The sequence below is a fragment of the Nicotiana attenuata genome, chromosome 8 (genome assembly GCF_001879085.1).
Source record: "Nicotiana attenuata strain UT chromosome 8, NIATTr2, whole genome shotgun sequence".
Lineage (NCBI taxonomy): Eukaryota > Viridiplantae > Streptophyta > Magnoliopsida > Solanales > Solanaceae > Nicotiana > Nicotiana attenuata.
Genome location: NC_031996.1, coordinates 14,034,929 through 14,050,747, shown reverse-complemented (window position 1 = coordinate 14,050,747; position 15,819 = coordinate 14,034,929). Strand labels below are relative to the sequence as shown.

General features: G+C 35.6%; 1 protein-coding gene across 1 annotated transcript; it reads right to left on the bottom strand.

The window, feature by feature from the left end:
- On the bottom strand, nucleotides 13,845-15,539 carry LOC109230957. Its single transcript, XM_019396460.1, has one exon. It carries the CDS (start codon nucleotides 15,442-15,444, stop codon nucleotides 13,960-13,962), a length of 1,485 nt encoding a protein of 494 aa, XP_019252005.1. The 5' UTR covers nucleotides 15,445-15,539; the 3' UTR covers nucleotides 13,845-13,959.

Sequence of the window (15,819 nt, the reverse complement as noted above, 5' to 3'; positions counted from 1 at the left end):
TTACAATCAAGTCCTTCATCCTCTTCGGAGTGGATCTCTCTTCTCTCTCTTCTAAACGGTTTTGTCTTTCTTTCATCGGAGTTCTCCCCCGTTTCTCGGATCCCTCTCGACCCCCCCCCCCCCCCTTTCAGGGGTTCTTCTGCCCTCTATTTATAGCCCAAAACTTCTCATGCTTATCATATTCTGTTCGGGCCGGGTCGGGGAGGTGATCTCTCCTCATGGGGAGGCCTCGACCTCGACGCTCACGTCGTAAATAACAGCGATTAGGCGAAGTCGAGTTCGTTGATTACCGCTGCAGGGGTGGTCGGGACGGGATCATTGCTGCTATGGTCGTGTGGTCAAGTTCTGACCAATACATATATTATACTTGAGGTGCGGTTTTTTGGACCTGCATGAATATGAATACTTCATGCATCAAACTACATTTTTTTAAGCTTACGTGGAAAATATATTAATTAATTTAGGAGTCGATATATTCATTCAAGAACTGCTCGAACAAATATTGGAACAATAGAAAATGGACTCCCCATTTTCAATCTAGAGAAATAACACTTTTTTTTTCTTTTAATTGTTTTTTTTTTATTTCCTTAGCAGCTCTTGGTGAACTGCTCAGCTAGGCATAATTGCAGACAAACACAAAATGAACTAAAGGCTCATTCAATTGGTTTTAATTAGACATTATCAGCCAAGTCTACATAAATCTTAAAAGCTTGTGGTCGCACGAACAATTTGGAGTTTTATTCATTTCTACACTAATAGCTCCTACTCCAACAACAACAACAACTACCCAGTAAAATCCCACAGAGTGGGGTCTGGGGAGGGTAATATGTACGCATACCTTACCTTTACCCCGATAGGGCAGAGAGGCTGTTTCCGAAAGACCCTCGGCTCAGAAAAAAAAAAGGAAAAGAGAAGAAGACAATTCATTAGTCACTCCATTAGAAACCATAATAAGATCAGAAGCATAACAACCAAAAGATAAATGACATGCAATAACATTAACCAGTAACTAAGGCTCGGTGCTAAGATAAACGGCAAGGACAGTGTGAATTCAACATAAGCTGCAGGCTACCTAAGATCAATCCTAATCCAACCCCGCCTCACCCCGGAATGAAAACGCAGAGCTCCACTACCCCCTACCCTACAACCCTAATGCTTGACCTCCAAACCTTCCTATCAAGGGCCATATCCTCAGTAATCTGCAGTCGAGACATGTCCTGCCTGATCACCTCTCCCCAGTGCTTCTTAGGCCTCCCTCTACCTCTCCTCGTACCCACCACGGCCAACCGCTCACACCTCTTCACCGGAGCATCAAGGCTTCTTCTCCGCACATGCCCGAACCATCTTAGCCTCGCTTCCCGCATCTTGTCATCCACAGGTGCCACGCCCACCTTCTTCCGGATATCATCATTCCTAATCTTGTCTATCCTAGTGATATAAAAGAAATTATATTCCCATAGCCCTTCTTCATGTAGCTAGCATACGCTTTACGGGTTTGACCGAACCCATTAGCTTTAATTTGGTTCAAATTATATATTTCTCTTAAAAATTTTATATATATATATATATATATATATATATATATATATATATATATATATATATATATATATTATTAGTTTAGGATTCAGTAACTTAAACGGACAAAATATCGAACATATAAGTTTCAAATACTGGCTTCGCCTCTGAAAATAAACACTTCTATAAATTACCGAATTCATTTGGGAGAAGGGCAATATGTTGGAAAGTCTACTTTTACGATCATAAAATTAATCAAATATGTTGAACATTTTATAATAACGTAACAAAATTTTCTAACATGGTAGAAAGAATCTTCTGTCCAAAAATTAAGAAAATAAAATCAAAAGCCTTGTCTTTACTTATATGTTCTGTCATGGTCATATCTCAAAATCAATATTTAAAAGTTTGATAAGTACGGCATTTGATTTGAAACCTAAATCATAGGCTTTAAAAAAAAATTACCAATTCTAACATGGCAAAATATTGTTGGTTTTGTCAGATGAAATCTTCATCAAAAATATTAAATGTAAATTGAAAATGTATAGTTTATTACTTGTCCATCATTAGAGACAACAAATAGTTCAAATGGGACGGCTAGTGTGTATGGAAAAAATCATGCTGGGGACCGCTTCCCTCTTTAATGGATCTTATGCAGCGCGAATTTGAATATAATCGAATTCTATTAAGGTTAACGGACACCAGACATCGAAAATCTAACTAAAAATAAAATGGGACGGCTACTTTAGGAATTTTTTTTCCTTTTTATTTCTTTGAATTTTCTCATGTGGAGGAAACCATATAAAAAATCTCCAAGATTCTCAATTATTTGAACCAAAGTGGGACAGAAATTAAATTTTGTAGTTTTGTATGATTGATGACTTCAACTATAATAATTTAGAAGAAGAAATTCCATACATCCAAAAATAATGCAATTGCAGTTCAGTCCAAGTATTTAAAAACACTTCACGAAATACAACATCCACGTACTAGATAAAACAATACCCACATTTTTTTAATATTTGCTTTTTAGTTAGATTTCTTTGACCCATAAGATAATATTGAAATGTCACCTTTGGTCCACACTGTACCCAGACTACTGGAATTACTCTTAGGTTCATGAAGTTTCAGTAATTGTTACAGTGCCTCCTGGAGTTTTCAAAATTAGAAAAGCTTAATTTCCTCATTTTAGAATTGGGATAGTGAACAAATACAACTTTTACGTAATCTTAATATTTTAGTTAGCGAATATTTTCATACTCATATCAAACACATTCTAAAATCTTACTATACCAATTTTCCGGATCAAAAGAGTACATTTAAACCTCTCTATAACAGTTTTTCTTTATAACAGTATTTCATTATAATGGCCAAGTTTATTTTGGAATTAATTTTCATGTTATCTTATATTATATATTCTTAATAACATTATTTCGTTATAGCAACCAAAAAATATCGAAATAAATGATATTTTAATAGACAGATTTGACTGTATTTGCGATTATGATAAGAAATATAAACGAGTTATTTGATTACAGTATTTTTCTTTATAACAGTATTTTCCTTTAATGGCCAAGTTTATTCTAGAACCGACTTTCATGTTATCTTATATTATATATTTTCTATAACAGCATTTTGCTATAGCAGTCAAAAAATTATCGGAACAAATAATACTACTATAAAAGGATTTGACAATATTTGCGATTAATAGAAAATATATTTGATAACATAACATATGTTAGGGACCTCAATTTGTTCTATTCAAGCACAATGGCAAGTTTCTATTTAGTCCACTCAAAATTTCAAAGGTTTTTTTATCCAAATTTCTATGGATGATTCTCCCACAACCTACATATCTTTCTCCTTCAACTCTTCCCACTTGAACCCAAAGTGCCAACTTTTTTTTTGCTTGGACCACTATTTAAATGAACACTCCAAAAGGCCAAAAATCAAAGGCTTTTCTTTTTCTTTAGAGTATTATTGTCTCTTTTTAATTGAGTGTTTGAAACGTGGCACAATTATGACTGTCGGTGGCTATTGGCTATTGGCCAAATTTGGATATCAATGTTTATAATGAAGCACTCATTAGGTTGGGTAAGGGAATTTTTCTACTCCCCCAATCTTCACTTTACGCCACGCCGACTCCCCTTTCGTCATAAGACATGGAATTAGACCAAGGGGGGAAGACCTCCTAGTTGGAACCAGACTGCGATGGTAGTGAATGTGGCCTCAGCTCCCACAAATGTAGGCTCCCAAAGCCTTAGACTGAGATAGTACCACAAAGCAGGGGTTAACATAAATGACTTTATGAAAGTCCTCTCCCACTTGAAAGCTAAATAAGGAGAAGAAGTGCCCCAAATCAATGCATTCCATTCTTAGCAGAGGTTCCTTCCATATAGTAGTTTAATATCATCAACCTTTTTGACATAGAAAGAGATTTTCGGGTCAAATTTAAAAATAGCCAAATTTATTACGGGTAATTGAAAAATAACCAAAGTATCTATAGTAATCAAAATATAGCTACTTTCATGTAAATATAAAATTTGAACAAAAACACTGTTAAAAGTTTGAAAATATTCCAACATAATATGTCGGAGTTCGATTTTTTTACATATGAGCTTCCAGCATAATATGCTGGAATTTTATAATGTGTTAGAGTTCCATCATAATATGCTGAAAGTTTATATGCAAGAGCTCCATAATCCCACATATACGCAATAGCTCCATAATCCAGCATATTATGCTGGATTTTTTCGTGTTTCAGCAAAAGAGTTGTTATTTTTCAACGACTTCGTAAATGATAGCTATTTTTCAATTGTCAGTCCGGCAAATGACCAGTCCGTACTATTTTGACGAGATTTTCGGATAGTAATAATCTCTATGCATGTAAATATTTTTCCGATCAACTAAGTTGAAACGGATTGCTTTAGTTTGATTAATGTGTCGAGTAAAGCGTATAAATATTAAGAAATTTTTTGAATCTTGTGCTCTTAAATTTATGCGTTTATAATATACCAAAAGTACTTTTGAATCTTGTGGTTCGAAACATATTATATCAATGGCGTGTTTTTTCTTTCAACTAAAGTGAGAGGTAAAAATTATCAGGGAATAATGTTTTGCAAGGTTAATGGCTAGTGCTTAATTAGTGTAAAAATTGCACCATATACCCTTTTCTTTTTAAAGTTTTAATTTGTACCTATTTTTTCTTCTTTATTCTGGTGCTACTATGAAACTTCAATTCATAGGGATTCGTCTTATGTTGGGAACGATGTGATTACCAATCATACTTCTGATGGTCAGAGTTCACAATTTATGTGGGATGAGAGTAACGGAATAGTAGAAAACGATTTATTTGAAGCACTCGGTATTATGCTAACACAGAATGAGCACCCGTATTCAAGCAAGTATATGCAAGAGGTTAATGGTGAAAAACATGAATACGTGGAGCAGAATGCTTTACTTGAAAATGACAAATATGAAGATTCCTGTGTCCAAGGTCACTCGGGAGATGACCTCTTTGATGTTCTGGGTGCTGATTTAAAAATAAACTATGAACTAAAGTTTCATAGCAGCATCACAACAGCAGCAGAAGAAAGAAGGAGAAGAAAACGAAGGAGGACGAGAAAGAGGGCTGAAGTTTAGCAAATATAAACAAAAACTTCAGCTCCTAGAATGCTGAAGTTCAGCAAATACAGAACAAACTTCAGCCCTGAAGTTCATCACAAACATAACAAAGCTTAAGCTAAAACATGCTGAAGTTCAGCAAATATAGAACAAAACTTCAGCTAAAACATGCTGAAGTTCATCAAATAGAGAACAAAACTTCATCTACTAGAATGCTTAAGTTCAGCAATTACAAACAAAAACTTCAGCCAACACTAAGTTTACGCGAAAAACTTAAGCTAAAACATGCTGAACTAGTTCAGCAAATAGAGAACAAAACTTCAGTTAGTAGAATGCTTAAGTTCAGCAATTACAAACAACTTCAGGCCCGTCTACTAGAATGCTGAAGTTTGCGTGATTGCCTTTGCTACTTCAGGCCCGTATGCCTGAAGTTTACGCGAAAAGTGGGTACGCTTGTATTTTTTTTTTTTTTTTGCAAAGTGGATATAAATTAAAACTTGACTCAAAAAGCGGGTATAAATGCAAATACCCCTTAATAGTGGTGATTAGCAAAAAACGTGTTTGTCATTAATCATTATAATTTGACTTAATCAATAGCATGATTAACATCATCAACCGTTTGGGGTAGGGAAAAAGTTAAGGACCAATTGCATTATAAGTAATCATTAAACCTTCTGTTAGAGTAAAATTAGAATTCCCTCAATTTATGGTGTTGCAAGATAACTATATCACTTGAGAGTGTTAAAAGGTACTTAAATTAATTCTCAAGATTCATTTACTAAAATAAGCCGGTTCTTGAAAATCTTTATTCCGCAAAGTTTAAAAAGAAAAAAAGTTTACTTGATCACTGTTAACTTGGCACCACCCCATAAGAAATAATAAATAAAATAATTTTATTGAATGTAGGAAAATAAATTGGAAACAGGTAGTAATCCCTGCGGTCCACTTTAATTGATTTTTTGACCCTTTTTTTCGTGGTCCAAACTATTTGTTTTGTTTAGATATCAAGAAGGAATTAACTTCATTTTTTCAAAATTGCCCTTGGAGTAATGAGCCTAGGAGTAATTGTTATATTTTCAATGATTAAATTAGGGTTAATATGGTAAATCTCATTGTTAATTAATGCTGAAAGATGAATTCCTTAATATATGTGAAAAGAGCCTAAAAATTAATTAAAGTAGACCGGAGGGAGTACTTAATAAGAAGGGTAAAATAAATATAAAATGGTAAATTATTTATTTATTTTTTAAATTGGACAAGTAAAAGTGAACATTTATTTTTAGTGAACAAGTAAACTTGGACCTACGGAGTATCAATTATCAATTTGACTTGTAAGTAATTTGGATTTGAAACTATTGTAGTTGTAGATTTCTACTTCCTGACTCAAATTAATTTATTTTGAAAGAACTTTTGAGATATATTATTAATTACTGGGACTTTGTGTTGAATGCTTAAATACCCTATTTCCCTTAGTTTTTTAAGGGAAAATTTGAACTATTAAGATTGGAGTCAATTCCCCGCCAAGACATTTAAAAATATTATATTGTAAAAGGATCTGCAAAGATAAAATTTAACTGAGTTAAATAATTGAAAGTTGACTTGGGTTGTGGAAAGATTTGAATAACCATTATAGTATTTTAATATTCTAAAACTTAAGTACTAGTGGAGACATAAAAAAGTGTACTATATTTAAGATGCAATTAAAGAGAGTTTGCTTAATTAAAGGATAATTCTTTTGCTCATCTCAATGACTTAAAATAACAACAATTAGATCATTCGAGGAAACGTCAATGTAGCTTCTAAGTACTAAGGAGATCAGCATAGAGAGTAGTGTAGTCAAAAAATAAGTCTTTTTTTTTGTGGTAATTTAAAAAAAATAAGTTTATTCTTTCTTTATTTTCCCCTATTGTCACGGCTCGGAATTCACACCGTCGGGACCGTGATGGCGCGTAACATTTCACTCGGTAGGCAAGCGAACGTTAGAACAATTTGTTTCTTTTAACAGTTTAAAGATAAAATTAAGAGAGAACTGAAATAACTGAAATAATCTAAAGTACAAATGCGGAAGCTAATCCAGCCAAACATCTATTACAAATCCCTGAACCTGGTGTCACAAGTGCACGAGCTAGTAGAATAGTACATACAAAGGTCTGAAACAACGTAAAGCTGTCTGAAAAGAAGATACACAGCTAACTAAAAACAGGAAGGGGACTTCAGGAGCTGGGGGCGCTGAGCAGTTGTACCTCAAGTCTCCACGGGCTGTCCAATCTGATCCCTCTAGTAGCCGCTGCTGGGACCGACTCCAAAATTTGCATAGTGTGCAGAATGTAGTATTAGTACAACCGACCCCATGTACTGGTAAGTGCCAAGCCTAACCTCGACGAAGTAATGACAAGGCTAAGGCGCGTCACCTACACTACAACCTGTACGCAGTATATAATAATGACAGAGAATGGGAATACTAAACAGAATTAAACAGCCAACTAAAATAGTAACCACAGCCTCAAGAATAAACCAGTGTCGCTCAGAATTACCAATCTTTAATAATTCAAATAAAAATACCGAAAACCAACGCAGCTCAAGAAATGGAAACAAATAGGTTATTGCGGCGCGCAATCCGATCCCACAAAACAACACATAATCCTCCCTTATTCCACCATAATAGCATCAACAACAGAGATAATGTATATAAATATGTTGCGGCGCACAACCCGATCCTACCATATATCAATATCAGTATCACAGTTTACCCTTATTTCGTCATATCAATCCACCCTTATTCCACCTGTTGCGGCGTGCAACCCGATCACACCGTATAAAACATATTCACCCTTATCCCACCATATAAATCCACCATTATTACACTTGCTGCGGCGTGCAACCCGATCCCACCATACCAGTACCAAATACTCAAAACACAACCAAATCAATAGTTCAACCACAAAGCCTTTACGATCAATAAATACCAAACTAAACCAAAAGGGGTTTTTATAATAAAGAAATCTACATGAGTAACACTACACAGCGAGACCAATCCAGCAATTGACAATTAGAAGGTGTGAGTTAATCAATTTAAGCAAATAGCAGGGAGTCATGAAACTATGGAATGACTAACATTATGATCAGAAGAAGATGTTGACTAACAAGTAGCAATTAAGCATGGAAAGCATATGGAGCATATAACAGTTAAGACAGAAAAGAAAATAATTAAGGGAAAAGTGGTAAATCAGGGAAAACAGATAATTCGGCGACGTATAAGCACTCGTCACCTCGCATATACGTCGCTCACATGAGACTCACATAACACATAGTCTGAGGGTTCCTAATTCCCTCAAGTCAAGGTTAGACACAACACTTACCTAGAATTCGCCTCTAAACCACTCGTATCTAGCCACAATTAACTCAATAACATCAAATATTGCTAAAGAAATCAACTACAATGCATAAATTTAGATTTCTCAAACCTTTCCCCAAAAGTCAAAAATCGACCTCGGGCCTACTTGATCATAACCCGAGGTTCGGACCAAAATTCATTTATCCATTCATCCCCGAGTCCAATTATGTAATTTGTTTCAAAATTCGACCTCAATTCGAGGTCTAAATTCTACCCAGACCTCCAATTTTTACCATGAAAATCCTAGATTTTAGGTTAAAGATTTGTGAAATGTAATGAAAGATTGAAAGAAAATGGGTTGGAATCACTTACCAATGTTTTGGGGAAGAAATGGTCTTGGAAAATCGCCTCTAGGGTTCTAGGATTTGAAAATTTGATGAATGAGAGAAAAATTTCGTCTAACTTAAGTTTTGATCAGTTGCAGGTGTCGCATTTGCAACCTGAGATTCGCAAATGCGAGCCCCACAAATGTGAAGAACCTATCGCCAATGCGAAAGTTTCACATTCGTGTTTTCATCGCATTTGAGACAAATAGTTCGCAAATACGAACTCTGATCCTTCCGCAAATGCGACCAATTGATCTCATTTGCGATCACTGTTGCCCAGCTCCCACTTTGCAATTGCGAAGATTGGTACGCAAATGCGAACACTGGCTCCCCGCAAATGCGACCTCCTGATCGCAAATGCGAACTAAGGCTGGCCCAGGTACACTTCACAAATGCGAAAAATTCGCTCGCGATTGCGAGCCTGCCGGCATGGGGAATGTGCGCAAATGCGAACACTGATCTCGCAAATGCTAGATCAGACACCAGTCACAAAAATTGCAGAACCAACAATGCGCTAAGTCTAATTTTCACTCTGTAGCTTATCCGAAACTCACACAAGCCCTCGGGGCTCTAAACTAAAAGTGCACACATGTCTAAAAATATCATACGAACTTGTTCATGCGATCAAATCGCCAGAATAACACCTAGAACTACGAATTGAACACCACATCGAATGAAATTTTCAAAAAAAGCTTTAAAACTTCTATTTTCACAACCGGACATCCGAATCACGTCAAACTAACTCCGTTTCTCACCAAATTTCACAGACAAGTCACAAATATTATAATGGACCTGTACCGGGCTCCGGAACCAAAATACTGACCCGGTATTAACAAGACCAAACATCAATCAATTCTTAAATAGTTTTTATGAATTGATTGTGTTTGGTCTTGTTAACACCGGGTCAGTATTTTGGTTCCGGAGCCCGGTACAAAATTCATATCTTGAGCTAGGGACCTCGGAATTCGATTTCGGGCATACGCCTAGGTCCCAAATTACGTTACGGAACCACCGGGACCGTTGAAACACGGGTCAGGGTCCGTTTGCTCAAAACACTGACCAAAGTCAACTCAATTTAATTTTTAAGGCAAAATTCTTATTTTTGTCAGTTTTTAACATATAAACCTTCCGGAAAAACACTCGGACCGCGCATACAAATCGAGGAAGGCTAAAATAAGATATTTAAGGCTTCGAAACACATAATTTAGTTCTAAAATATGAGATGACCTATCGGGTCATTACACCTATTTTCTTAAATAACTTGCTCTATAGGTTTTTAATTAACCTATAGTTTAAAATTACTACCATGTTGGAGCTCAATTAGGAATTAAGGACAAAAATGAGATTTTCTGCTACCGCTCTTTTTCATGTTTTACTCTCATGAAGGGGAGTCTTAGAGCAACGGTCAAGTTGTATTCTCGTGGCATGTAGGTTACGGGATCGAGCTTTGAAATTCGCAACTGATGCTTGTATCAGGGTAGGTTGTCTACATCACATCCCCTTAGGATGTGGCTCTTCTCGGGACCCTGCGTGAACCAGAAGCGAATTGACCCAGGATTTGAAGGTCAGGGGTGCACTTTTAGATTCAACCAAAATCTGCTTTGTATATAGGGTGTCCATTGCTATTATATCACTATTTTCTAAGGACATATACATGTATATATGAAGTTTTTGCCAAACTTTATGAGTGTCGGTGACCCCTTTCGGTATAGTATAGGTCCGCCAAATTTTGGTTGAATTTAAAAGTGCAACCTCGACCTTCAAATCTTATGTCCACCTTTGTCCGGCTCTAACGTGATCGCCAAATACTTTTTGCAGCGGGCTGATCACTCTCATAGGCGACTCTAGGACTATTTGGTTAGCTGGATAAGCTTGCAAACAGTTAGTCTTAAGAACAAAAAAGAAGTGCAAAGACTTGAAATAATCATATCTTCTTGGCTAAGATTTCCTGTGTTGGACAAAAAGGGAGGAAACAAAAGAAAAATTAGGGTGGAAATGTGTTAAATAAAAGATTCATCACATGGTTTCAATCAATGTTCTCTCCACTCCCAAAAAGCTTAACTAGTACCTCATATTCCTTCAATGTCTCTTTAACTTTTTGAGTTTATCCTGCCATTAATCTTGGGTGATTAATTAAACAAATGTGATTTAAGTAGTTTAATTTCTTAAGACGTAATTAATGGGGAGACATAAATTGTGTGTGCTTGATTTAATATGCATTTAATTAAAGTTTGCTTATCAATATGATGATGAGGAAAGGCAATATAGCGCCAAGTTAGGAAATCAACGTAGAGAGTAGTAGTGAACTTAGAAATAAATTCTTATTCTCTTCATTTTACCTATTCATAAATAGTTAAATACCAAGACCCTTTTAAGGTCTTATTTTATTTTCCTTGGTAGCAGCGAAAATTAGCAATATACTCATTCTTGCTTAATTTGGTGTTATATTATGTTATTGTTTTCTTTCCGTATTTCTTTGTCATAACTGTTATAATTATGATTTTCTTGAGCCAAGGGTCGTAAACATGTTCTTTACTTTCACAAGGTAAATATAAGATCTGCATGCATACATCTCTCCACGGACACCACTTGTACGTTTACACTGGATATGTTGTTGGTATCAAACAATCGATTTTCTAATTTTTTGGCATTGACCCAACATTGATGAGCATTACTTAGGCCTCGTTTGTCCATAAAAAAAATTCCTTTTTTAAAAAAAAAATAAAAAAATGTGATTGTGCATGAAATTTTGCAAGTTTTTAATTTTTTTTTTTTGAATGAATAAAATTGTAATTTTTGAAAAAAAAAAAAGTATTTGAAGTTAAGTCAAAAAATGGTGTTGAGAATTTGAGATTATGTTTGAACATGTAGTTCACTTGGAAAAATATTGCAGTTTCGTGTGGGAAGCATTCATTAATGATACTTTGCTAAGATTTGCATTTTGCAGCGCTTCAATTGTCCCTAGGCCGCTAGGCGTGTTTGGTTAGCTGGAAAAAGCTGTGAAAGGTGAGTATTTAAGAAAAACAAAAAGAAAAGCAAAGGTATGAAAATAATCACGTTTCCTCCGCTGTGATTACCTCTATTTTTTCTCTCCTTTAATATATTTAGTCAAAAGGAAGGAAAGAAAAGGAACAAAGGGGGAAAAAATAAGGCGTAAATTTCTTACATAACACATGGTTTCAATCAATGCATTCCCCAATTTCCAAACCTTTAGCTGCCTCACATTCCTTCCATGACTCTTTTCCTTCATTTTATGTGATCAATTTTTCTAGGAGCGTTTTTTGACCTCCTCGTCCAAGCTCGCTTATGGTACGTATGCACTGATTATGTTCCAAATCCAATTTCTTCTGGTATGCCGTTCCGCCAGCGAGGAGCGAAAGAACCAAGTTTTCTGTGGTGATATCAGAATTTGCACTTATTTGTATCTATTTAGTGATCGGTCTGCTAGTTTCTTTGCTCCCACTCAATCTTCCTTTTCTATTTTCTTACAATAGTTCGACCTATCTAGAAAAATTGTCGGCCTACGTATATGGTTTCTAAACCCTTAAGTGACTAATTACTTACATGCAAGCTCATGAACTGTTACAAATGTCGTGATCCTTGACTTTTAATCACAGGTCTTAAGTTTAAGACTTGGAAAATGAAACAAACGGTAATGGTGTACTCCTGATGAACTAAACTGACACGAATTTAAAATAGTCAAATTATGTAAATTTCAATACTTAATCAATAACAATAAACAAACTCAGTGTAATCTCACAAGTGGGGTCTAAGGAGAGTAGTGTGTACATCGCCTTATTCCTACCTTTATGTTATAAAGAGGATGTTTCTGATAGAACAAATGTCGCGCGGCAGTCAAGTTCCGCCCACTTGACTCATCCTACCCCAACACCTTCCCAGCAAACTTGGCCTTAGACGAATTTTGGCAGCAAATGTAAAGAGATACAAGAAAGAAACGTGAGGGTTTCTGAGTGTTTTAAAACGGGGCTAAGGCTGGGCATTGGGCAGGTCTTAGTGTGGCAAAAGAACGACTTGTGTTCTTTGTCAAAGTGGGATTGTGTTTTAATTGTGATCATAGTCAGATTCCTTGAGTATTTTGTAAATAATACAAAGGTTGGAATTTCCCCGTACAGGATTGTGTTCTCTTTACATCTGCTGCCAAATTCGTCTAAGGCCAAACTTGCTGAAAAATTGACAAGATGTTGGACAGGCTGAGTCAAGTGGGTAGAACTTGACTGCCGCGCGAGTGCAAAAGATTTTGCGGATGACCGAATTCGACCCCGTGACAACTGTTACCGAATTATTTAAATGAAAAGGACAAATAGGAATGGAAGTGTAGTTTGAATTGCTAATGCAAGATAGACACTGATTAGACTGTCCCTCATTAAGAATGACAGCGCAGCTACAAATAATTATGAATACACTTCCTTCACTAAATTCTGTATTTATTGCTCATTTCAAATCATTTTCTCAAATCTAATAAAATATGCATCAATAATATGGGCATCATGATAAATTATGCACTCCATTTATTATTTTTTAAGGGGCGTAAAAAATCAAAACGTCAAGTAAACGTGAAGGGAAAGAGTATAAATCAACTAAAGAGTAAAACTAAAGAGAGAGAGATCAAGAGAAGTCAAACCATAAATATTACTTCAATAACTAGTAGAGTAGTTATCATTATACCACTCCTAATATCATAAAGAAAAAAGTAAGTATGGTACCCCGGTAGACACGCAAACCGAGGGCATCTCACTGCATTAATATTCCTTGTTCATTCAAAGTCGAGATAATTTATGTTAATGCGAATATTAATAATTTGAGCAAGGTCAAGACAATTTATATCAATACAAGTATTAATGGTTGTTTTCACTACTAAAACGGGTGACCTATATTGTAGCATAATCAAATATACAACTAAATTTATATAACTTGATTGCAAAAAAGAATAGTAATTAAGACGAGAAAAAATTTACAAGATGAAAACTAAAACTCAAAATATTATTGAACAAATTGTATTATGAACAAAATACTACAAAAACTCCCAAAAAGAGCACAAAAATATATAAAACTGTATTTTTTTGTTTCTCTTGGCTACTAACAATCACTATAAGCTATAGAATCCAAAGGAGATGAACACAAATACTTTTTAAAAACAGAATTAATATCCAAATTACTATTCCCACGCCTAACAATAGGAAATTTTGATACTATAGACAAGGAATTAAAACCCGATTTCGAGTTCAACCCAGTGAGTGAACTCAGTTCATGAATTGACTCACCCGAGTTGATCAAATTCACATTCTTTAACATGAACTCATTTCCAACGAGTTGGTTAAATAACCCCGACTCGGACACGGAGTTCTTCTTCTTGTGTTGTATTGCGACTCGCGCAATTTCTGTTACCATAGCATTTGACAGTCTTCGTATTCCTCTAGCTCCACCAAATACAATCCCTGAGTCAACTAGTTTTTTCTCCGAGTTCTTTTTCTTATGCGCGATTGTTGTTAACATAACGGTTTCTGGACTCCGATTCTTGAGTTGACTCAGTGGGTCACCGAGTACGAGATATTCCTTTACATCCACTAGCATAATGTGCTTGTAATTTCTTCGAATTCTTCCTAATAACATTGGATAACAAGCCCACCTTCTTAAATTTAATGGAACATGGTCTAAAAATCCACTTAAGGAATTCTCAGGGTCGAGTTCATCCACATCAAAACTCACAATCGAGCCATAACTCAACCGAGTTGACTCAGTTCCATTATTCCTATTTTCCTCATTACTGCTCCGAATTTTGCGACCCCAAATGGGTTCTCCACTTGAATTCTCTTTCTTGCTTGAAATCACGAACTGGGTCGGGTCGAAAGTAGTCGAAGTATAAATGTCTTTTTCCTTACAGTAGCCATGAATGAGTTTCAAGAACGAGTTGTTCTCTTCAACAATGGCGTTGTCAAATGAACTCGATTTGTATCTAAATATCAACAGAATGTCTGATTTTGACGTGACACTTGATCTGTGTATAAGCTTGAGAAATGATTTCAGTTCATTAACCGTAACGGATTCAACGACATGAGCAATAATAATATCATTCATTGCTCTTGTTCCTCGTCTATATAAAGAACCCATACCTTGTAATGCATGTGGGAAAAATAATTTGCTAGGTTTTTTCCTAGGGTTTAAATATGAAGAACTTAGTTGTTTTCTTGAAGTGAAATGATGAGGTGAAGTGGGTTCGAAAGTGGAGAGAGTGAAGAGAAGAAAAGTAATGAAAATGAGAAGTGCGCAAATTGAAATGGTGGATTGAGCTTTTGAGAGAAGTTGAGTTGAATTTGAGCGTTTGAGAATTGCATTAATGGATTTGAATGAAGGAGAAGATGAAGAAGAAAAAGAGAAATTATTGGGTTTTTTGTTAAGAATTTTGTTGTTATTATCTTCTTCTTCTGGGAAGAAAATGAAGAGGAAGCCCATTGCCCAACTTTCACTACTATTGTTAGTGTTATTGGAGTGGGTATTGATGTTGTTGTTTTCTTTGGTTTTTGCTGTAAATCCCATACCCAAATTACTTTCTCTCTCACACATACACACACAAAAACTTTTTTCTCTCTCTAGATAGCTCTATATTCTTGTGATTGTAGTTGGGTTTCTCTCTCTCTAAGTAGCTTTCAATCTACCACCTCCATATATATGAAGTTATGAACTTTGTCTTGTCTCTTTCTTGGAGGTGTGACTAGGAAGATTTTACAATGATTAAGGGGCAAAAAGGGTATATATTAATTTTTCTAGGTTACCTTATTTTTCTAGCTTTCAAAAAGTGATGCTTCATTTGATCCGAGGGACTATCGGAAACAAGTTTTTTGTTTTTACAAGGTAGGAGTAAGGCTGCTTATACATTACCCTCCCCAGACCCCACTTGTAAGATTACACTGGATTTGTCGTTGTTGTTGCTATCTTATT